Source organism: Zymoseptoria tritici, chromosome 1 (assembly GCF_000219625.1).
Source record: "Zymoseptoria tritici IPO323 chromosome 1, whole genome shotgun sequence".
Lineage (NCBI taxonomy): Eukaryota > Fungi > Ascomycota > Dothideomycetes > Mycosphaerellales > Mycosphaerellaceae > Zymoseptoria > Zymoseptoria tritici.
The window spans coordinates 1,809,243-1,830,692 of record NC_018218.1 but is presented as its reverse complement, the minus strand read 5'-3'; the positions used below and the strand labels follow the sequence as shown (position 1 = coordinate 1,830,692).

The following is a 21,450-nucleotide window of genomic DNA, read 5'->3' as shown; positions in this document are numbered from 1 at the left end:
ACTTCCATTGTCCATTGTCCAGACCGATTCTCTCTTCTCTCCTCTCTTCTTCTCGTTCTCCTCTCTCGCGCTTTCTTTTACGGTCCTGCTATAATCCCACCCGATGCCTTCACTTCCATAGACGGTCGATTCAGATAACCCTCACGAATCCGGACCATGCCTTCAACGTTCGATTAAAGCACATCTCTGGCTTTGTGAGAGTCCCAACATGTCCCTACCCAACAGACTGGCCGTAAGCTTCGCACATTGCTCCGTAGGTATGGAGAACAACGTTTGACATTGTCATAGTGGTCGCCAGCGTTTCACTCCCTTGTCGGCGCACACTCCTTCTTGCTTGGCCAAGCCGCATACCACTACCGACCCTCCTGTTTGCGACGCTCGCAACAAGTGCGATCCCTCTCCGTAACACCTCTATTACACGAGGATATCTCGTCAAAATCTTCTTCTTCTCCAAGCTCGAATTCGTCGGTGAAGAGCTCGGGAACTCCGTCGAGCGACTCCAAGGCAGGTGCGGAAGAGAAGACTTCAAATCGTCACCAAGGCCCAGCCTCAGTCGACAGCACGGCAAAGGACGCTCCGAACCAGAGTCTACCACCGGGTTGGGAAGAGAATGCGGATTACAACATCAAAAAGTTCTCGGATCTCCCGCATCAGTACTTTGGCTACAATCAACACATCAAGATCAACGAGGATTTCAAGGAGTCTCTACGATCGATCATTTGGCAGTTCAGAGCTCCCATTCGATATGCCTTTGCCTACGGATCCGGCGTGTTTGGCCAGAAATCTTCGTCCGGAGTCAGTACGGATCTCAGCCCACACCCGCATCCACCCAAGGCTGTTGAGGAGTGGCAGAAAGGTGGAGCAAAAGTCATCGACTTTATATTTGGTGTGAGCCACACGCAGCACTGGCATAGTTTGAACTTGGCACAGAATCCTCATCATTACTCGGGTCTGCGGTTCATGCCGAATAGCTCTGCCCTGGTCTCTTGGATGCAGGACGGGTGGGGAGCCGGGATGTACTATAACCCGTTCATCACCGTCAACGGCGTGATGATCAAGTACGGTGTTGTCCATCTGGACACTCTAGCTCGAGACCTGAGCAATTGGGACACTCTCTATCTCGCCGGACGATTGCAGAAGCCTGTCAAGATTCTCCGCGATGACCCACGAATCCGTCTCGCGAACCAGGTCAATCTAATTTCTGCTCTACGGACAGCATTGCTGATGCTGCCGGAGAAATTTACCGAGCGACAGTTGTATGAGCGTATTGCTGGCCTGTCATACATGGGTGATCCACGCATGTCTTCGATGATGGCTTCGGAAAGCCCTACCAAGGTTTCCAACATTGTGGGTGCACAACTTCCAGGCTTCCGACAACTATACGTTCCTCTTATTGAGAATCTTCCCAACATTACATTCACCGACTCTCGAACACCAAAAACCTATGGCTGGGAGAAGAATGACGCGATCCGTCACACAGGCACTATCAGCCATCTAGAAGATGTCCTGGGCGGCGAGGAAGGTTTGTCATTATCGCAGGACATGGATCCGACCAAGCGTGGAAACATGGTCCGCCGACTTCCGCGAGCCTTCCGCGAAAAAGTTTACTATTCTTACAAGAAGAAGTTCGGGATACCAGGCAGCGCGTTTGACGATATCTTGGAGGAAACACAGGACGAAGATCCACAGGGGTTTCATCGTCGCGAAGGTGGTGACTTTGAGAGGAGGATCGCAGAGCAGAGCGATCTTCCTGAAGTCATGGGCGATGGAGTACGCAAGACGGTGTCCTGGCCTTCGACGATGCAGACTGTCAAGGGCATCTTCACTGCTGGCATTGGGAGATCGCTCAAGTATGTCTCGGAAAAGCGGGCAAAGGGCAAGCAGAAGAAGCAGGCCGCGTTTGATGATGGCGGAGAGAAGAGAGGGCAGGAAAAGAGGGCAGGCAAAGAGGACGGGTCCGAGAATTCGTCCAAAAGGAGTGATTCAACGAATTGACGTGTGAAAATGAGATATACCTCAAGTGTATGCGGAGCGCAAAGCGAGAAAGTCTGGGTGTCGGATGGGATGATTGCGAAGAGATCTTCAGCCTGTGTAAGACGCCGAGGATGTGCGTCTACCTTGGTCTTGTGAATGTATAGAATGTCCACGCTATTTTGCGGATCAGCTGAAGGAGTGGCTTCATGCACCCACCACGCTCTCCTACGCCTTCATGATCTCCTATGTCATGCACCTGCGAGGCAGACACGTTGAACTTTGATTCTCTCTTGTGTATTTATTATCCGGAAAAGGTGCATTAATAAGAATAAGTGCTAGCCAATAGAGGAAGAACGACGGCTCTCGTTTTCTCAGATATAGAATCCTCGAGCGTAAATGGCAATCGTCCCGAGCGTCGAATTGCCGCATGCTCCGGTGGACATTTGCCCTTGATATAAGGGCTGAACTCCCGATGAAGGGTTGCATTGTTGGCAGTTGTTTTCGCCCGCCGCCCCTGATCTCGTTAGCTGGGACAGTTCTTGATGACTGATGTGCACATTCTATAGCTCACCTGTGATACTACCCGACCCAAGAGATCCGCTAGCGCTACAACGAATGTCAGTGTTGTCGCTAGATCCCAGTTAGCCCAACTGAACGTACCTCGCCACATATCTGATGGTATTGCCACACCAGCAGGCCGCAGCCTTGGCACCGTTTGCGGGCCTGATGTATTCCATCAGGCCCATGTACAGGAAATTCTCGTATTGGCAAGTTCGAGAGCACCGGTAGCCGTATGTCCCCAACTGAGTCGTTTGGTAGATATCGAGTGCCTTGCTGCCATCGCCACCTGCAACGGCGCTATGCACGTAGCAGCCGAGATAGCTGTAGACGAATGATGGTTGTGATGATGTGGCGGCCGGCGACCCCTTTTCTCGCTGTCAGTGTCTTCAATACAATATACGCTGGATGTGTTCGTACGCTGACTCCGGTTGCTCCTTGCGGTCCCTTCATGATGGATTCATTAGTGGGTGTTCGGTAGGGTGGCATGAAGCTCAATATACCGTGGGTCCAATCTCTCCTTGTGGTCCTTGCGGTCCTGTAACTCCCGTGCCCGTTGCGCCCTTTGCTTGCTGTCAGTGTCTTCATCACGAGATGGGAGATTCGATGTGGCCGTACGGTGGCCCCACTCGGACCCTTCACAGTGAATGGATTAGTTTATGCCCTGCAGGTTGGAGCAGAAGTGCAATATACCGTTGGCCCTGTCGCCCCAGTGGCTCCCGTGCCCGTTGCGCCCTTTGCTTGCTGTTAGTGTCTCCATGACAAGACAGGGCGAAAGTACAATATACCGTTGGCCCTATCGCCCCTGTGGCTCCCTGCATTCGCTATTAGCATCCTCATCGTCACATGCCGCGGAGGCAACCGTACAATGGCACCCTATTTGCAAAGTCAGCATACTTCCTGCTATTTATACGCGCAAGAAAGAGAAACCAACGCTTTGACCGGTAGGACGTAGATTGGGTGTCAGTCTTCGTAGACAGAGTGTAGGGGGCTTTGCACGTATCTGTAGGCCTGTCACATATGTTAGCATAAAGTTCAACTGGATACACCACAGCAATCAGCAACTCACCCCTGTATGCCCTGTGTGCCAGTCGGGCGTGCGCCATGTCAGTCTGACATCGCAGAAGTGTCATCGATTGTACTTATCAGACGGGCTAAATAACCGTCAGCGAAGCACCGACAGCAAAGAACTCCCAGAGCTTACCCGACGCTTCCGACGCTCCCCTGAATGCCAGTCGGACGTGTGTCTCGTTAGTCTTTCGTCTTTGATAGAACATCGATAGTACTCATCTGTTGGCCTTCGATACAGGTCAGCATATTTCTCGCACAAGCCACTGGTGACTTACCCCACGATTCCTGTCGGACGTGCGTTGTGTCAGTCCTTCATCGTTGACAGGATCCGTGATGCACTTATCTGTTGGCCTGCGATGAGGGTCAGCATATTGGTAGCAATGAGCCACAGGAGAGCTCACCCCACGTTTCCCTGCACTCCCTGTATGCCAGTCGGACGTGCGCTATGTTAGTTGATCGTCGTTGGGAAGGGTATCGGGTGTACATATCTGTAGGCCTAGATGACTGTCAGCGTACTACATCGCTAGAAGAGATTGCAAGAGCTCACCCCACGCTGCCGGTGGCGCCAGTAGGGCGTGCGTCGTGTCAGTGGGTCATCAATGTTGTGAGGCGCAAATGTGGGTGCTTATCTGAAGGCCTGCGGTAACTTTTAGTAGAGGACGTGGAGGACACGATTGTGGCGATGTATTACCCTACGCTTCCTGTCTGTCCTTGTACACCCTGTACGCCTTGAATGCGTGCGCGGTGTCAGTATCTGCCCCGACCGCAAGGTCTCGCTGCACTTATCTTGAGGGCTGGAACAAGTGTTAGCGTAACGTGTGAACAGCAGAAACCGCGCGAACTCACCCCGTGCTTCCAACAGCGCCAGTCGGGCGTGGGCTATGTCAGCATATTCTTTCTTCGATCGCAAGACTTGAATGTACTTATCTTGAGGGCTGGAACAAGTGTTAGCGTAACGTGTGAACAGCAGAAACCGCGCGAACTCACCCCGTGCTTCCAACAGCGCCAGTCGGGCGTGGGCCATGTCAGCATATTCTTTCTTCGATCGTAAGACTTGAATGTACTTATCCTGAGGCCTGGAACAAGTGTTAGCGTTACATATGAAGAGGAGCTAACGCATGAACACACCCCGTGCTTCCAACTGCACCAGTCGGGCGTATGCTGTGTCAGCTTGCGTTGAGACGTAGAAGTTCGTGGTACTCATCAGTAGGCCCTCGTGGTCCAGTCGGCTTAATCACGTCAGTCAATGATACATCACGCAGCTCATGCGACGATACTCACGCCCGTAGGTCCAGTGATCGTTGAAAGCTGCAACGCTTGACAGCTTGACACATCGAAGAGACTCAGATTGATGTACAAACAACCATCCGGTCGGGCATCCTGTTGGAAAATTGCGTATACCGTGCCGTTCTGCAACGCGCAGAATCCAGCTTGCCCGTTGAAGAAGTTCGCATTCCTCCAGATGAGATATCCATTGGCGCTCAGTGCGAAGGACGTTGTGATCGCACCTGGCACCGTAGATGGGTTGAACACGGCATACGGCAGGCCAGGAGCAGTGGAGTAGGTATATCTGACGCCGTTCATCGTCGCGGTGAGAACGCCGTTGGTGATAGCGTATATTGGCGATACGGTGCAGTCATTGGAGGTCGTCCCATTAGCTCCCATGTAGACCTGTGGCAGCCATATCAGTCGACGAATGGATGTCAACCTTTTCAAGACTTACATCTCCCTGCTGTCGGATTTGAAGCCCGTCGGATCTCAGGACCATGAGAATGAATGAGGTATTTTCGAGGTCACTTGCGGCTGTCGCCAGGCTCTCGAGGCTCTGCGGAATTGACGCGAGTGAAGTCAACGTCGGGCCCCATGTTATCTTGGGTGATTCGGTCCATCGGAACGTGGTAATGCCGTCGAGGCTGGTGGGCGCATTTGTAATGGTGACTGCGACCTCCGGAACGGGGTAGAACGTCGTATTGCTCAGCACCTCCGTGTTGACCGAGACAATCTGTTCGTGAACAGTCTGTCGTTCCACGCTGCATGTATCCAGGGCACTGGCCAGACCTGCACACCCCATCACGATGCCAACGAGAGCATGGCGAAGAGATGATGTGTAAGAAGCCATTGATCCTGTTCGTCGTGCACTTCTGTGATCGTGCGTCTGTACATGGACAAGACCGGGGAAGAGCTGGATACTAAGGAATAGATGCAAACCTGGCATTCATTGGCCCTTGGGAGAGCCCAGGCGCGAGGATTAGCTTGGTCGCTACAGGAACTGAACATTGAGGAATGTGAAATGCAACGCCGCGTGTGCACGACCAGATCTTCCACGCGACTGTTTTGCAAACTTGCCGTGAAAAGAGGCTCGAATGCATTGCTGTGCTCAGGGGCCGCTATCGTGTCTTCTGTATGTTCCCACGAAAGTCAAAGCATTGAAGACGAAGTCAGCGGTCAAGCGATATCAGGTGTGAGTGCAATTAATCCAGCCAATCCTGAATAGCACATTCCAGCCTCGCGTGCTTTTGCGGAGGACCAATGGCGGCTTCATGGTTTAAGGCAAAGTCAGCAGCGGAATCTGGCAAAGAGGCACAGTCACAACAATGTGTCTGAGTGTCTCCAGAACCCAAAAATAAGTTGCCTGCATACACGAAAAGGAGCGAGATGAAGTCGTTGGAACTATGCTGCCCTGCCGTGATTCCCAAGCCGGCAGGTGTGCCGAGCGGGTCAGTAGTTCTAAGCTCAAAGCTTATTTCGGAATTTATTCTTTCGTCCAACGGTCAACTTCTTCCGACTCGATTTCAAGACCATACCGCCGACGACCATGCGGGACACGGCAGGATCTCCTTGAACACCATTCCTCTCGAGCCTCCAGCAGTATGGCTGCTGAAGTCGCCCCTTTGCCGAGGGTTCGCGCAGCCCCAGGACCCGCGCCGCAGACAGCCGATCAGACGTACTGGAGGACGTTCAAGAACCAGCTGCTGCTTCCTTCTCCGCACAACGTCGCAGTCACGTCCATCCTCATCCCCGACCTCAACCCCAATGGCGCCCAAGCAGATACATTCGCGGTCACGAGTGGCAGCAGAGTGCAGATCTACAACACCAAGACTCGAAAACTCGTGAAGACCATCAGTCGATTCGGCGTGGACGACACCGCACATTCTGGAGCGCTAAGAAGAGATGGCCGCATCTTGCTGGCAGGCGGTGACAGCGGGATCATACAGGCCTTCGACACAGGCTCGAGGGCCATTTTGAAACAATGGAGGGGCGAGTCTGCGCATAAGCTGCCGGTACATGTGGTCCGATGGAGCCCAAGCGTGCTCACCAACCTGATGAGCTGCAGCGACGACAGGACGGTACGAGTGTGGGATCTGACGGAGGATGCCGCAAAGTGGACCGGAATTGGACACGAGGACTACGTGCGAAGCGGTGGATATCTTCCGGGACAGGGAGGGAACATGGTCGTGAGTGGGAGTTACGATCAGACGGTGCGCATTTGGGATACCCGGCAACAAAACAACAGAGCAGCGATGGTGTTCAAGTTTGGCGCACCTATCGAGGACGTCCTTACGCTGAACAGCTTGAGCATCGCTGCAGCTGCAGGCAACGAGGTCTCCATCTTGAACTTCGTGGCAGGTAAGCCCGAGCACGTCATTCGATCGCATCAAAAGAGTGTACAAGCGCTGGCCTCTGCACAACACGGCTCACGCATCTTGACTGGAGCGCTGGACGGACATGTCAAGATTCACAACACCGCGAGTTGGGAAGTCGTTGATGGGTTCAAGTATCCTTCGCCAATTCTCAGTCTCGCCGTTGTGCCCTCACCGGCTGGCAACGAATCAGACCGCGACGACCGCCATCTCGCCGTCGGTCTGCAGAGCGGACTGCTTTCCCTTCGCACCCGCATGATCGGGACTGAGAAGGTCAAGGCTCGCGAAAGAGAGAAGAAAATTCAGGCTCTGATGGCCGGAGAGGCTGACGAATACGAACGGAAGCAGAAGAAGAAGGATCTTCGACAAGGTATCCGAGCAAGAGATCGCGGCAAGGACTTTAGAGGCGAAAGTGCTGATATCGTCATCACTGGCAACGACCGACAGAGAATCAAGAAGCTCCGACCATGGCAGAAGAGTCTGAGAGCAGGAGAATATGGTCAGGCTCTCGATCTTGTCATTCCTCCCGACGGCTGGAAGCAATTCGACAAAGACGACTTCCTCACCCTTCTGGTTGCACTACGCCATCGGAGTGCATTGCGGACAGCACTAGCGAATCGATCCGAACATCAACTACTGCCCATCCTGGCGTTGACACACAGGTACATATCATATCCTCAGCACGTCGGCATGTTGTACGATGTCATGCTGTGTTTCTTGGAGCTATACAGTCATCGAATGGGCGACTGGCAGACGGACGATGGCGAGGGCAAAGAAGTTTTCGACATGGTCAAGAAGATTCACGTTCGGGTCGTCAGAGCAGAGGGTTGGGCTGACCAGGCTCAACGGACGATTGGAATGGTTGATCTGCTCGAGTCTGGCTGAGATGCATAGTAGCATGTGCTGGCGACAACGATTTGCGAAGCCATGTCGGATATCAGCCATCGGGATCAACCCATTCTCACGGCTGTCCGGTACTGTTGATCATCGCTCCATCGATCACGAGCTCCTGGCCTGTGACGAAGGATGCCTCCTTGGAGCACAAGTACAACGCGGCGTGTGCAATGTCCCAGACCGTGCCCATCTTCCCGGTCGGCGTCTGCTTGTCGCGAACTTTGCGGTAACCCTCCCGGTCACCACCGGCATACTTGTCCGCCAACACCGACACCAAAGGAGAATTGATCAGACCTGGGACGACCGTGTTCAACCGTACCTTGCCTGCCGTCCTCTGCGCGTAGATCACGGCCGTGGTTTTGGTGAAATGGATGATGGCAGCCTTGCAAGCGGCGTAGGCGACCTGAGGTTTTCCGACATATCTCATACCAGCCACGGAAGAGACATTAAGCACGCAGCCGCCCGTCTCCTGCTTTTCCATGATCGGAAGAACGAGATTCGACATCAGATAGACACTCTTCAAATTCACGTCCATCTGCGCATCCCAGACTTCTTCCGTCAGCTCTGCTGGGCCGCCCGGCTCGCTTTTGCCAACATTATTTATCAGAACGTCGATACGGCCGTGTTGTTGTATGCACGCATCGGCAAAGGCTTTGCAGGCGTCCTTTTTCGTCACGTCCTGGAGGTAGATTGTGAGTCCTTGACAACAGCTTATAGCTACAGAAGAATCACTACTCACAGTCCGCTGTTGATAAACATCCACTATACTCGCTCCAGCTTTCCTTGAAGGGTGATTCTTGACTTCGTCGTCATTGCGTATTTCCTCAGCGGCCTTGTTCGCCGCGTCGAGGTTGATGTCGCAGCCGTATATTATTGCGCCTTGTCGTGCCATTGTCACGGCCATTGCTCCGCCGTTGCCATACCCCTCGCCCACCGCGCCGAGGCCGGTGATGAGCACTACTCTGTTGCTGTAGTCAAAGACAGGCATTCTGAATGCAGAGTTTCGCGTGATAGAGAGATATGTTGATCGATGTGCTATTTATGAAGAGATGTCTTCGCCGACTGGTAAGTCTCCAGGCCCCACCAACGACCCCTCGCCGTCATCGGCCATCGTTCACCTCTTTTAGCTGTCTATCACAGAACTGTTCTACTTTCTGAAGCGAATTGACTGGATATATGCCTGTTGAATTCAAAGCTCTCCGTCGACTTGATATGTGATCTCGTGCCGCTATCGCTTGGGACGGCGCCAGTCATTGAAAGCTGGAATTGCGAACAGGGAAAGCTCCTCAACTGCGAAGTTGTTCGCTCGGATGTGTGGACGATGATTGTACCGGACGCCGCTCGACAGCCATCGTCCAGAATGTTCGCTTGACCTCATCGCGAACGCAGAGAGATCGATCGAGGGAGACTTCTCCGTCCTGCCATCTTCATCTCTCGGCTCTCTGGTTCGCATATAGTGCAAGGACGTCTGAATTCCTCCCCGCATTCTCGTCCTGCTGATCCGCCATTGGCAGCGGTCCACGGTACACGACGATGTGCCACTCAGCGGTTCATGGGCTGGCATTGTGCTTCCGGCGCTGACGCCGCCGCAATTCAGGAAGGAGCCAGCGGTGTAGAGCGCTCGAGACTTCGACTGTGCTCAAAGTTCGATGCGCTCGATAACGTTGAGCTTCTTGACTTGAGTGAAAGCCCCTTCTTCACGTCTTGGTCAATTCCAGGAATTTCGACACAGAAACGATTTCATAGCCTTTCCTCTTCATCTCCGGAACAACCTTTTTCAGCATTGGCACCGTCCACGGGCGCCGATCATGGCAGATGATGACCGCACCTGGCCTGAGCATGCTCAAAATGTGCCAGGCGTTCAGTCTCCACGTGCTGATGAATGGATCATGCGGATAGATGCTGCCAAGGATTGTTTTGTAGCCGGCTGTGGTGACCACATCCAAGATGCGTTGACTGAAGACTCCGGAGCCAGGACGGAACAAGTGGAGGTCGCGGTCTTTGTTCGAGGTCTTGTAGGCTTGTTCAATATAGCCATCGACTTCTCGTATTTCCGCATCAAGGGCCGCATTGGTCAGAGAAACAGTCGGCTCGTCGTGCATGGCGTGATTTCCAAGCTCGCTACCAGAAGCAACAATCTCAGCCAGAACGTTGGGATGTTGCGAGACTTGATTTCCGATGACGAAGAATGTTGCGGAGACGTCGTTGGTTTTCAAAATGTCCACTATCTCGCGAGTATACTGACTTGGCGAATCATCGATCGTAAGCGCGATAATCTTCCTCGCCGTGTTGACCTGGAACAGAACTTCCGGGAAGCGCTGTTGGAAGTAGCTGATGGCCAACTTGGGCGGCTTGTAGACGACGTAGATCGGGACCAAGATCAATAGGACGACCAAAATGGCAGTAGTCTGAACCGCCATTCGCGTCCGACGCGCTCTGCGTCGATGCCAGCGTCCGGGAAGGCGGAAGAAGGGCGAGAAGAGGGCCATTCCATCATGTTGCCATCTCGTATTGATGTCTGTGGACGAAGCGCTTCGATGAACTAGACTCCGGACGATGTTGACGTTCGATCATTGAAAGGGGTTTAATTGATGGTCGACGAAGAATGCGGCTTAATGTCTCGGCATAAGCTTGTTTGCCTCGTGACTGTGCACGTTTTATGCAGGGCAAGGGTATCCAAACATGCCCCGATAGTGGGGCAGAGATCGCAGAGAGAGAGGAAGGTGTCCGTCAACAATTCATTCATGTCCATCCGCTACTTCTCCAGCCCAGCTGTCCTCTTTCGCACTGTCCAAAAGCGACCGAACGCCCTTCAACGCATTCGTCCTCGATTCTCATCCTCCACTACAACACCCATCCCCAAAGCCGCTCAGTGGCCGTACCTCTACCGACAAACGCCCTCGCCCAACATGGCTCCTCAGCTCGACAACTTCTACAAGACCGTCGACTCCCTCTCCGAACCCTTCATCGAGCGCCTCCGCAAAGCTGTCGAAATCCCGTCCATCTCGGCCGAAGATGATCGTCGGGAAGATGTGGTCAAGATGGGCATGTTCCTGAAGAGCCAGTTGGAGTCACTAGGCGCTCACGTTGAAGCTCGTGAGTTGGGCAAGCAGCCTGGCAAGGAATACCTCGAGCTGCCGCCGGCCATCATCGGTCGCTATCCGGCGAAGAAAGACGAAAGCAAGCGTACAATTCTGGTCTACGGACACTACGACGTGCAGCCGGCCAACCTGTCCGATGGTTGGGCAACCGAGCCCTTCAAGCTGACCGTTGACGACAAGGGAAGGATGTATGGCAGAGGGAGCACCGATGACAAGGGTCCGGTTCTGGGCTGGTTGAACGTCATGGAAGCGCATCAGAAAGCTGGCATTGAGTTCCCGGTGAACCTGCTCATGTGCTTCGAAGGAATGGAAGAGTACGGTTCAGAAGGTCTCGACGACTTCATCATCGCCGAGTGCAAGCCTGGCAAGTTCTTTGAGGATGCGGATGCCGTCTGTATCAGTGACAACTACTGGCTAGGCACCGAGAAGCCATGTCTTACCTATGGTCTGCGAGGATGCAGCTACTACTCGATTGAGATCAGCGGACCAGGCCAAGATCTCCACTCTGGTGTGTTTGGTGGCACTGCTCAAGAACCGATGACTGATCTCGTCCGTGTAATGGGAAGCCTCGTGGACACCAACGGCACCATCCAGATCGAAGGCATCAAGGACCTGGTTGCACCGCTCACCAAGGAGGAGGAGAGTCTCTACAAGGGTATTGCCTTCACCATGGACAACTTGTACGAGTCATTGGGTAGCCAGACCGGTATCTACCCCGACAAGGAGCGCACACTCATGGGCCGGTGGAGATACCCATCTCTCTCGCTCCACGGAGTTGAGGGCGCTTTTTCTGCTCCAGGCGCGAAGACGGTCATCCCAGCAAAGGTCATTGGCAAGTTCAGTATCCGCACAGTGCCCAACATGGAGCCAGATGATGTCGACAAGCTGGTGTATGCTCACTGCGACAAGGCTTTCAAGGCTCTTGGCTCGAAGAACACCATGAAGACTACCCTTCAGCACGCAGGCAAGTGGTGGGTCGCATCACCGAAGCACTGGAACTTCACCGCCGCCGCGAAGGCAGTCGAGAGCGTGTGGAAAGTTCAGCCAGATCTTACCCGTGAAGGCGGCAGCATTCCTGTGACTTTGACCTTTGAGCAGGCCACTGGCAAGAACGTGCTACTACTGCCAATGGGTAGCTCGACTGATGCCGCTCACTCCATCAACGAGAAGCTCGATCGCCGCAACTACATCGAGGGCATTAAGCTGCTCGGTGCATACTTGCACTACGTTGCGGAGGAGCCGATGCAGGGTTGATTGGGCGACTGAAGAGGGACATTACGGTTGTACGAAGCAGTTGTGATGTCAATTCACGGCCGCGAGCATTTTCGGACCAGCCTCGATCAATGGCAGTACACATACCGAAGCAAAAACATGGTCTCATGATAGATCAGGCACGGGATTGTAAATCGAATGTCGTCAAGACTGACGCTGAACATATCATAGTAGGAATACAAATGCAACGATCAAGTGTCCCTGTCAATCGGACCGGATCTCAACTCGTGCAACGACTTTCTCCAAGAGGGATTTCCACCTCTTCACCACAAGCAACTCTTTTCAACCTTTTACAGACCAATGGATTTGGCGAGCGCGCTGACGGGAACGTAGGCCTCGACAGTGACCAAAAGGCCGCTGGCAAGCTTGTCGAGGCTTCCCACCAGGCCCTCAACAGAGGCAGCGAGCGCGCTGATCTTGGATTCTACAACGCCTGTCGCAAAGTTAGCCAAGGTCGTGTGACATTTGCTTCAGGATCCGAAATGCTTACTCAACGGCACGATCGCCACAATGGGCTTCAGCGTGAAGGTGACCTCCTCAATGAGCGCTATAATCTCAGCCACGACAGCGGACTCGTCAATCTGGCGTCGGAGGATACCACCAGCGACGCCTTTGACAGAGCCAACTGCACCGCCGGCGGTTTGCAGGACAGTGTTGACTGGATCGGCAGCGACCTTCTCGACGGTACCGACCGCTCCGCCAGCGAGACCGCCAACTTGTCTTGGGATGAGAGGGCCGACAGCGCCTCCGGCAGTATCCTTGGCTTGGTCGACAGTTCCACTGACGGTGCTGACGGTTCTGGACACGGTTCCCTCAACGGTAGTGACGGAACCACCGAGAGCGACTTCGAGTACCTCGGTCACGTCGACGATGAGCTCAGTGATGGCGGAGATGTCCAGTGCGACTTCGACGGCGGTGACGTTGCTGAGGGTCGCGTTGGCGGAAATGGGGAGGTGGGAGACGGTAGAGTCTGGAACAATGCGTTAGAGCGGGCTCGTCGTGGGAAGTGGGGTGGGAGACGATGTACTGATGGCTTGGAGGTACACGCTGACTGATGCCTTTAGGCCGCTCACGATGCTAACCACGTCGGCGACGACCTCGATTTGGCGCTTCTGAACGGGAGCCGCCAGGGCGCCGATGGAGAGGGCGGAGACCGCCAGGGTGGAAAGGAATTGCATCTTGTCGGTGGTCTGGATCGTTGGGTATAAATGAATGTGGTGGCGAAGAGTGCCAAGTGAGGTAACAATGAAGGAAGAGGACGAAGAGATGTGAAGTGAACTCTGGAGAATGCTGTCGATGTGATTCTTCGACGACAAGGGAGGGTATTGAGGTCCTTACATATGTCTCTCCATCTCTTCCCCCTGGTCTGGCCCGAGTCTGCTATGGAGCACTCTCTGTTTATCTTCCGCTCGATATTTGAGCCAAGCTCCATGGCTTTACATCGGGTGTCGACTTGGATAGCGTAGACACGGTCCTGCTATTTGGTTCGGTGCTCGGCTGGAGCCCCCTATCGATGTCTGTATCCACAAGGTGGAGTTCTCCTGCTCCTCATCTCGTCCATAACGCAGGAGCACAAGACGACCTGTCACAATAATCGACGAATATCGATCCAAGCGGTGAGCTCAGGCATCGGTGTATTGCAACGACTGCAAGCTCAAGCAGGCGATGTTGCGATCGTCGCCTCGCAAGGATGTCGCTCATATGTGACGCATGGCGCGAACACATGCCCTTGCTAGTGCTTGTGCTATAGAAGACTGCCGACTGCCGGCTCGTTCTAGTCTGTACACTTACATGGATATCTTCCAACCACATCAAGGATTGTATGCAAGATCTGAGCGTCACGGGAGATCGGTCTGCATCGACTAGGTCTAAACAGCCCGAGGCGAGAAAGGAAGCACGTCCATGGGAGAGAGGAATGGTCGCAACGACGGACGTTTCATATGCTATCTGTAATCTTATGAAGCAGCACTGATCATTGACCCAACGTCGTAGCCCTCTCGTCCTTCGTAATTGTCGTGAATCGTTATCGATCTTTCAGTTCTGTGACCTGTCGTCTCGTTTCTGTCGTTATCGTCGTGGTCAGAAACGTGCCAGCACGATTCCATCCATACTTCATTTCCAGGCGAACACACTTCCCCTGAGCACTTTCCTCAGTTGCTCTTCGCAGCCAATTAGACCTTCCCTCATCTTCTGCGCCGTCGAGGGCCGCTTCGCCTTCGCCCTGAGCCAAGTCGACATGCGCAGACTCTTGCGACCTCCTGGCTCATTCTCCACTACAGATAACCGTTCCATGGGCGACGGGAAGATTGACGGACCTGCAGTCGGCGAGAGCATAATCGGGATATCTGCGGACTCGGGTTTTGCGTTGCGAAGAGGGCGCTTGGTCAAAGGTGACAGGGCATCGTCCCATGTGCCGTGCGTCAGATCGATGTCTTCAAGGTCCAGTTCCTCGATCGTTGTCTTGTGCATCGCTATGAAAGTGCTGATGTCATGCGATGTCGCTGACACGTTCTCAATTTTGACGCACTTCATCTTAGGGAAAACCAAAGACGGTGTCTGTGTGCCTGGCCTTGCTATTCCTGCCCTTCGCGCATGAGCTGGGTGCTCACCGTGGCGCTCGGAAAGTGATGGACGCCGCAGAGGCAATCGGCCTCGCTGACCAATCCAGCGAAAGTCGAAGGTCTCGAGATTATGTTGAAAATTACGGAGGTAGGTTTGAAGAAGTTTGAGCTGATCGGGCTCGCTGTCGCTGTGGTTTGCAGGAACACTATTCGCATGAATGACCAGATTGCGAACGCGGGACCATCGGCTCGCAGAGCGTGGTGAAGCACCGAAGCCCAGCAGCGGCGCGAGATAGATTAGTCCGCCAGGATGTATTGGCGAGAGTGTCAGCGTATCGAGAGCGTTGAGACAGTTCTTCTCGACCGCGATGCGAAGAGAAATGAGAGCATAGTCGACCGCGCTCCGTCTGAAACGTTGGGAAGCATCAAACCCGGGACAGCTGACAGTAAGGTGTTCCAAGTTGACGAAGGCGGAGAATGCTCGAACGAATGCAGAGACGTTGGTCGCTGCGTGAAAGATTGGCGGATATTGTCGTGTGAGGATTTCGGTCGTGCCAAGGTCGCCATACTTTGGACGCCTGGTCGAAGCCTCCTGCAGATTTGGTGTGTAGGTGAAGCTCAGCTCAGCGCCGGTGTCGGGTTCAATCAAAGGAGGTAGGAAAGTATCGGCCGAATGTGGAAGATTGAATCGAAGAGTTTTGACATAGAAGCCCAAACGGTCCAGCGCGGCCAGCTTCGACGGCCTGGTGAAAATGTTGGTCGAAAATGTGATGCTCAAGTCGGCGAATAGCGCAGGCGCAGCCCGCACGCCAAAGTCATGGCATGCCAGCCTCAAACTGGCAAGATCTCGTTTTGGTAGACATGAGAGTAGTGTTTCTCGACAACGGTCTTCCAGCCAGAATTTGAGCAAAGTGCTGCTGTCGCATAATACGAGGTTGCAGACGGAGGCGTAGCTATCGATGGCTGTACAAGTACCTGCATTAGCATCAATGTTTCGTTGATTGAGGATGGGAATGCGATGCGCGTACATCGATCGCTGGTGGTATCGATCTCTCCGAACAATAGCCTGCTTCCTCCACTTCGTACACTGGCAGCCGACGTGGCCGATGCGCCGGATGACACGGTCGAGAAAGAAGTCGATGGTTTACCTGCCAGGACCCGGTCCTGCTTGCTGTGAATCATGATCGAGGATTAAAAGTTATAAAGTCGTTCAATGTTAAATATGTGCGTGCGCTTTTGATCGTGATCGGAGGGATCGTGAATTAAGGAAACTTGAAGACTGAGGCATTGTGCGGATCGGACGTTCCTCTGAACCTACCTCACTCGTCCTACTTTGCGCGAGATGCGGGCGACGTGCATCTGTCCCACTTGCGACCTGCGTCGAATGTGACTCACAAAGTGTGTTCAGCTGGACGAGATGGACCAGAGAATGGACGAGCACTGCAGAGTGAGGAGCTCTCGAGTGGCAAGACACGACCATATCGCGAAAAGAGAACGTTATACACGAGATCAGTGGAGGAAGGTCGGAGGAGAGGTTGGAGTAAATGCACCAGAAGAGCTTGAGCTGTTTCGAAGATGGTCGACGCCCAATCGGAAGGATGATCGAGGGCCGCCTGCAGTAGGCCCATGCGGCACCTGCATTATTGTTGTCCCAGACCGGTGGGATAGCCGCGTAACAAGCGCCGCAAACATTGTTATTGCGCGTGTGTAAGAAGCATTCGGTCGCGTAGATGATGGGTAGTGGCTGTCGTTTGTCGCCCTCAAGTTGGAAGGACCTAAAGAGGACGCCTGGCAATACCTCGGCTGAACACTTTGAATCGACCTCAGTCGCTCCAGCGTAATGGAACAAATCGTATACACGATTTCGGGCGCGTGAACTCGCCGTATCGCTTCATGTTTTTCGGACGCGAGGTTGGGGCGCACGCGCGCGCTCGTGCGCATTTTCAGACTTGCGTTGCCCGTTGACGCGCCTTCCACAACATCGAGCCCGCGATTTCGACAAGCTTTGCCGTGTCTTTTGGCGTGAAGCGAACAGTGGACATTGGTTGCATTTCGCACTCGCGCTGAAACCTGTAGTCAACATGAAACGACGTTCTGCATGTTTCGGCAGACGTATGTCGAGCGACTATAGTGGGCTTATGCGGCCGAGCCCACCTGTGGCCGAATTGGACCCCATCTGCGCAGGACCAGGTGCAAGCTCGTGAAGCATATCCCCAAAGGTCTTCCAAAGTGCTACTTCACAACGGTAGTAAGTGACAGCCGAGAAGCCCTCGACCTCCCCAGCCCTGCCGCGGTGTCAACTGCAGCTCATGTGAGGTCGACACTGCGCCTTCAGACTCGCGGAGCACTTTGACTAGAATCGTTCGCTGCGACGTGGTCAGCGTTGCGCCGCAACCGACACATACCGCATCACTTACATTCTCATTCTGCTGCACAGCCTGAGCCACTTTGCTGAGTCTCTCGTGATTCGTCCAGTTCACTGTGCCGAACTTGGTGACCTTGTCGCCCACCTGCAGGCCGGCCTCCTCTGCCGGACTGCCTGCAACGACGGTATTCACCCTGGCGAATGGCGGCTCGACGACAGGAGCTGCTGGCCGACTAGCCATTGACTGGCTGGACCCTGTGATTGAGCTGCTAGGACCGCTCGTCTGAGGTGTCCTGCCCGCCGCAAACTGTTCGTGGACCGCCTCTTCCAATCTCGCCATGACAGCTTTGTGGTCATTCTTCAAACGTATGATCCTTGCTCTTGTCGTGCGGATTTGTGGAACATCGATATCGGCGCGAGGAAATCCATCGAACGTCGTAAGGCCAGTCCGCATGTTAACTCCGTGAGAGTCCAGTACTGAGCCAAGGGCGGACAGCTCGGCCTCCAGGTTCTCTTTCTGCTCGATGAGTTGCTTCAAGGTCTGCTTGGGCGCTGCGCTGCTCGACGGGCCCTGCGAGGTCGGACCAGATGGCACCACGGTCGGTTCGTGTATGTCGTCCATTCTGAGACCCATTTGTGATGGCGATGTGGTTGTGAAGATGAAGGATCGCAGATGATGAATGAGAAGCGTAGGCAACTGGCTGACGAATGTGACCTACAGCGGGGCACGAGGGCTCTCGTTGGCGACAGTCGACAGAGTTGCGAGTCGCAGGCCGATATGCTTCGTGTTATAAGGCACTCAAGTGGGACTGCAGTTGCACGAAATGCTTGTTGCAATGGGCGAAGCGTTTGTCAGAGCGTGTCTTTACTTGAGCTTCCACGCCGCGGAGGAGAACGTAGGAGCTTCTTCGGACTTAGCTCCGCAAAGCTCCACCTCACTTCCACGAGGCTTTTCTCCTCTCAAGATCCAGCATCACGCTTGCGAAGATCAGGATCTCCTCGCTAGGCCTTTCATGATTGCAATGCCAATGCCGACATCCTGTGCCACCCGTCGGCATCAGAGACCGATGGTGGGTCCAGCAGCAACATCCTCGTCCATTGATGCTCAGCATGACGTTCCCGTGTGGTAACCGCATCTTTCACAACTGTAGCGAGATCGCCAGTCATATCTTCGACGTACCTCGCTGTACATGCCGGTAAGTGCGTCTGCGTTTGCTCACTATGCCATCACCTTGTCTCTCGCGTGGTCAGCATGATTCAACGATTGGTCGGATTGAGCATGCGTGCTTGAAAGGTAGGTGGCAAGGATGGTAGTCGGCATGGAACGAGGTAGGCACATATATCTTCTCGAGCAGCAGCGCCATAGCGTACTTTCCTGCTCTTTCCACTTTGTCCAACCTTCTCTATTTCCAAAACAATATCAAAATGTCTCCCAGTGCAGCTCAGACCGTCTCCTCTGGTCTTAACAAGCTCCAGCAGACCATCAATGGTAGTGTCGAAGGACAGAAGATCGCCGACTTGGCAAAAGACACTCGAGATTACGACGATCCAGCCAATAGAATCACAACGGATTATGGCGTGAAGCAGAACAATACAGGTAAGTTGCACAGTCATCGATGTCTAAGACATAGCATCAGCTACTAACCGACCGTTTGCTCCAGATGATTGGCTGAAAGTCGTCAACAAAGACCACACTGGCCCAAGCCTTCTGGAGGATCACGCATCGCGAGAGAAGATCAACCGCTTCGATCACGAACGCATTCCCGAACGAGTAGTTCATGCTCGTGGCGCCGGAGCATTTGGCACATTCAAATTGCACACGAGCCTCGAACAATATACCTCAGCTGGAGTTCTGACCGACACATCGCGAACAACACCCACCTTTGTGCGCTTCTCTACAGTGCTCGGTAGCAGGGGAAGCGGTGACAGTGTACGTGACGTTCGAGGCTTTGCTATCAAGCACTATACACAGGAAGGGTAAGAGTGGATGTTTTGAAGCTGTATGTTTGTGCCCTCGCTAATAGCCTCACAGCAACTGGGATGTCGTCGGCAACAATATTCCGGTTTTCTTCATTCAAGATGCAATCAAGTTTCCCGTGTGTATATACCCTGTTGGTCCTGTTGTTCCATCTTGTCACAGGCTGATATTTTCAGGATCTCATCCATGCGGGCAAGCCAGAGCCCAATAATGAAGTCCCACAGGCGCAGTCGGCTCACAACAACTTCTGTATGCATGCCCCGTCATCTTTCCACCTCGACAATCAGCTGACACATATACAAGGGGACTTCCAATACATGCACACAGAAGCTACCCACATGTTCATGTGGCAGCAGAGTGACCGAGCTATTCCAAGATCGTACCGCATGATGCAAGGGTTTGGCGTCAACACATTCACCCTCGAGAACGCAAAGGGCGAGAGGCACTTCGTCAAGTTCCACTGGACACCTAAGCTTGGTGTGCACAGTTTCGTGTGGGACGAGGCGTTGAAGCTCGCCGGTCAGGATCCCGATTTCCACCGCAAGGACTTGTGGGAGGCTATCGAGAGCGGGTCGTACCCAGAGTGGGACTTTGGCGTTCAGGTCATCAAGGAGGGCGAAGAGAACGATTTCGAGTTTGACATTCTCGATGCTACGAAGATCTGGCCCGAGGACTTGGTGCCAATTCAGAACGTCGGAGTGCTTCAGCTCAATCGCAATCCGGACGAATACTTCACCCAAACTGAGCAAGTCGCCTTCTCGACTGGTCATGTGACCCCTGGGATCGGCTTTTCCGACGACCCTCTTCTCCACGGCAGGAACTTCTCTTATCAGGACACTCAACTCTCGCGCATTGGCATCAACTTCCAGGAGCTCCCCATCAATCGACCACTGTGCCCGGTCATGAACAACAACAGAGATGGACAAGGTCGTCACACCATCACAAAAGGCACGGTCAACTACTGGCCCAACCGTTTTGAAGCCGTGCCACCCGCCAAAGCCGAGGAGGGCGCTTACATCGAGTACCCTCAGAAGGTCGAAGGCATCAAAGCACGCCTGAAGTCGAAGAAGTTTGCCGAGCACTTCAGCCAAGCACAGCTGTTCTACAACAGCATGTCTGAGCCGGAGAAGATGCATATGACTGCTTCCTTCGGCTTCGAGCTGGACCACTGCGAAGATCCGGTTGTCTACAAGCGCATGTCTCAACGACTGGCTGACATCGATCTCAAGTTGGCCCAAAGCGTAGCAGAGCTGGTCGGTGGCCCCGTACCTCAGACGGCTGGTCGCACGAATCATGGTAAGACTGCCAAAGGTCTCAGCCAGACTGAGTTCGCGCCCAAGACTCCCACCATCGAGACTCGTCGTGTCGCCATTATCATCGCAGACGGCTTCGACTCCACTGCGTACAACGGCATTGTGGCTGCATTGAAGGCTCAGAAGGCTCTGCCATTTACTATCGCACCAAGGAGGAGCCCAATCTTCGCTGCGGGCGAGAGCAAAGACTCCGGCAAAGGTACCCAGCCAGACCACCACTTGGAGGGCATGAGATCTACCATGTTCGATGCGATCTGCGTACCAGGGGGCGCCGACTCCGTTGCTACCCTCCGCAAGAATGGGCGTGCCCTCCACTGGGTGCGAGAAGCCTTTGCCCACTTAAAAGCCATCGGCGCAACTGGCGAGGCTGTGGATTTCATCCGCGACGCAACCGAGCTTTCAGGCATGCAGTACTCCACTAGCGCAGCTGTGACGGAGAGCTATGGTGTGGTCACTGCCGCACAGATCGAGCCGCAGAGCTTTACAGAGGCTGTCAAGATGGTCAAGGACGCGGCCGATTTTGTGGGTTCCTTCACCTTTGCGATCTCGCAGCACAAGAACTTTGATCGTGAGCTTCAGGGGTATCCTCTGATGGTGGCTTACTAGAGATGTGGTGGGAGAATGTGAGAACTTCAAGTAGCTAATGGAACGGAACTGTATTTTCTCCAAGTGCTATTTTCACCCGACGTTCAGTGCTCGAATCGTGTCACGACATGTATTCC

General features: G+C 53.8%; 9 protein-coding genes across 9 annotated transcripts; 4 read left to right on the top strand and 5 right to left on the bottom strand.

The window, feature by feature from the left end:
* Nucleotides 1–29: 29 nt before the first annotated feature.
* MYCGRDRAFT_65576 (uncharacterized protein) lies at nt 30–1,995 on the top strand (the record flags this gene model as incomplete). The annotated part of the gene is made up of 3 exons (XM_003857498.1): nt 30–232; nt 289–1,471; nt 1,523–1,995. The coding sequence occupies 3 exons, from the start codon at nt 209–211 to the stop codon at nt 1,993–1,995; spliced, it is 1,680 nt and encodes a 559-aa protein (XP_003857546.1).
* Nucleotides 1,996–3,495: 1,500 nt separating this feature from the next.
* Nucleotides 3,496–5,722, bottom strand: MYCGRDRAFT_89079 (uncharacterized protein; the record flags this gene model as incomplete). Its single annotated transcript, XM_003856055.1, has 8 exons — nt 3,496–3,543; nt 3,879–3,946; nt 4,450–4,482; nt 4,591–4,679; nt 4,732–4,744; nt 4,885–4,911; nt 4,965–5,274; nt 5,327–5,722. The coding sequence occupies 8 exons, from the start codon at nt 5,720–5,722 to the stop codon at nt 3,496–3,498; spliced, it is 984 nt and encodes a 327-aa protein (XP_003856103.1).
* Nucleotides 5,723–6,416: 694 nt separating this feature from the next.
* On the top strand, nt 6,417–8,129 carry MYCGRDRAFT_65574 (uncharacterized protein; the record flags this gene model as incomplete). Its single annotated transcript, XM_003857499.1, has 1 exon — nt 6,417–8,129. The coding sequence occupies one exon, from the start codon at nt 6,474–6,476 to the stop codon at nt 8,127–8,129; it is 1,656 nt and encodes a 551-aa protein (XP_003857547.1).
* Nucleotides 8,130–8,141: 12 nt separating this feature from the next.
* Nucleotides 8,142–9,102, bottom strand: MYCGRDRAFT_52515 (uncharacterized protein; the record flags this gene model as incomplete). Its single annotated transcript, XM_003856054.1, has 2 exons — nt 8,142–8,817; nt 8,941–9,102. The coding sequence occupies 2 exons, from the start codon at nt 9,040–9,042 to the stop codon at nt 8,206–8,208; spliced, it is 714 nt and encodes a 237-aa protein (XP_003856102.1).
* Nucleotides 9,103–9,835: 733 nt separating this feature from the next.
* On the bottom strand, nt 9,836–10,558 carry MYCGRDRAFT_35147 (uncharacterized protein; the record flags this gene model as incomplete). Its single annotated transcript, XM_003856053.1, has 1 exon — nt 9,836–10,558. The coding sequence occupies one exon, from the start codon at nt 10,556–10,558 to the stop codon at nt 9,836–9,838; it is 723 nt and encodes a 240-aa protein (XP_003856101.1).
* A 379-nt stretch (nt 10,559–10,937) lies between these two features.
* On the top strand, nt 10,938–12,509 carry MYCGRDRAFT_65568 (uncharacterized protein; the record flags this gene model as incomplete). Its single annotated transcript, XM_003857500.1, has 1 exon — nt 10,938–12,509. The coding sequence occupies one exon, from the start codon at nt 11,048–11,050 to the stop codon at nt 12,491–12,493; it is 1,446 nt and encodes a 481-aa protein (XP_003857548.1).
* A 2,324-nt stretch (nt 12,510–14,833) lies between these two features.
* Nucleotides 14,834–15,985, bottom strand: MYCGRDRAFT_14647 (uncharacterized protein; the record flags this gene model as incomplete). The annotated part of the gene is made up of 1 exon (XM_003856052.1): nt 14,834–15,985. A coding segment is annotated over one exon (1,152 nt), but the record flags the coding sequence as incomplete, so codon positions are not given.
* Nucleotides 15,986–17,309: 1,324 nt separating this feature from the next.
* On the bottom strand, nt 17,310–18,263 carry MYCGRDRAFT_65563 (uncharacterized protein; the record flags this gene model as incomplete). The annotated part of the gene is made up of 2 exons (XM_003856051.1): nt 17,310–17,438; nt 17,490–18,263. The coding sequence occupies 2 exons, from the start codon at nt 18,069–18,071 to the stop codon at nt 17,310–17,312; spliced, it is 711 nt and encodes a 236-aa protein (XP_003856099.1).
* A 599-nt stretch (nt 18,264–18,862) lies between these two features.
* On the top strand, nt 18,863–21,394 carry MYCGRDRAFT_98331 (uncharacterized protein; the record flags this gene model as incomplete). Its single annotated transcript, XM_003857501.1, has 5 exons — nt 18,863–19,034; nt 19,099–19,414; nt 19,470–19,533; nt 19,592–19,664; nt 19,719–21,394. 5 exons carry the CDS (start codon nt 18,863–18,865, stop codon nt 21,332–21,334), a joined length of 2,241 nt encoding a protein of 746 aa, XP_003857549.1.
* Between the last annotated feature and the right edge of the window lie 56 nt (nt 21,395–21,450).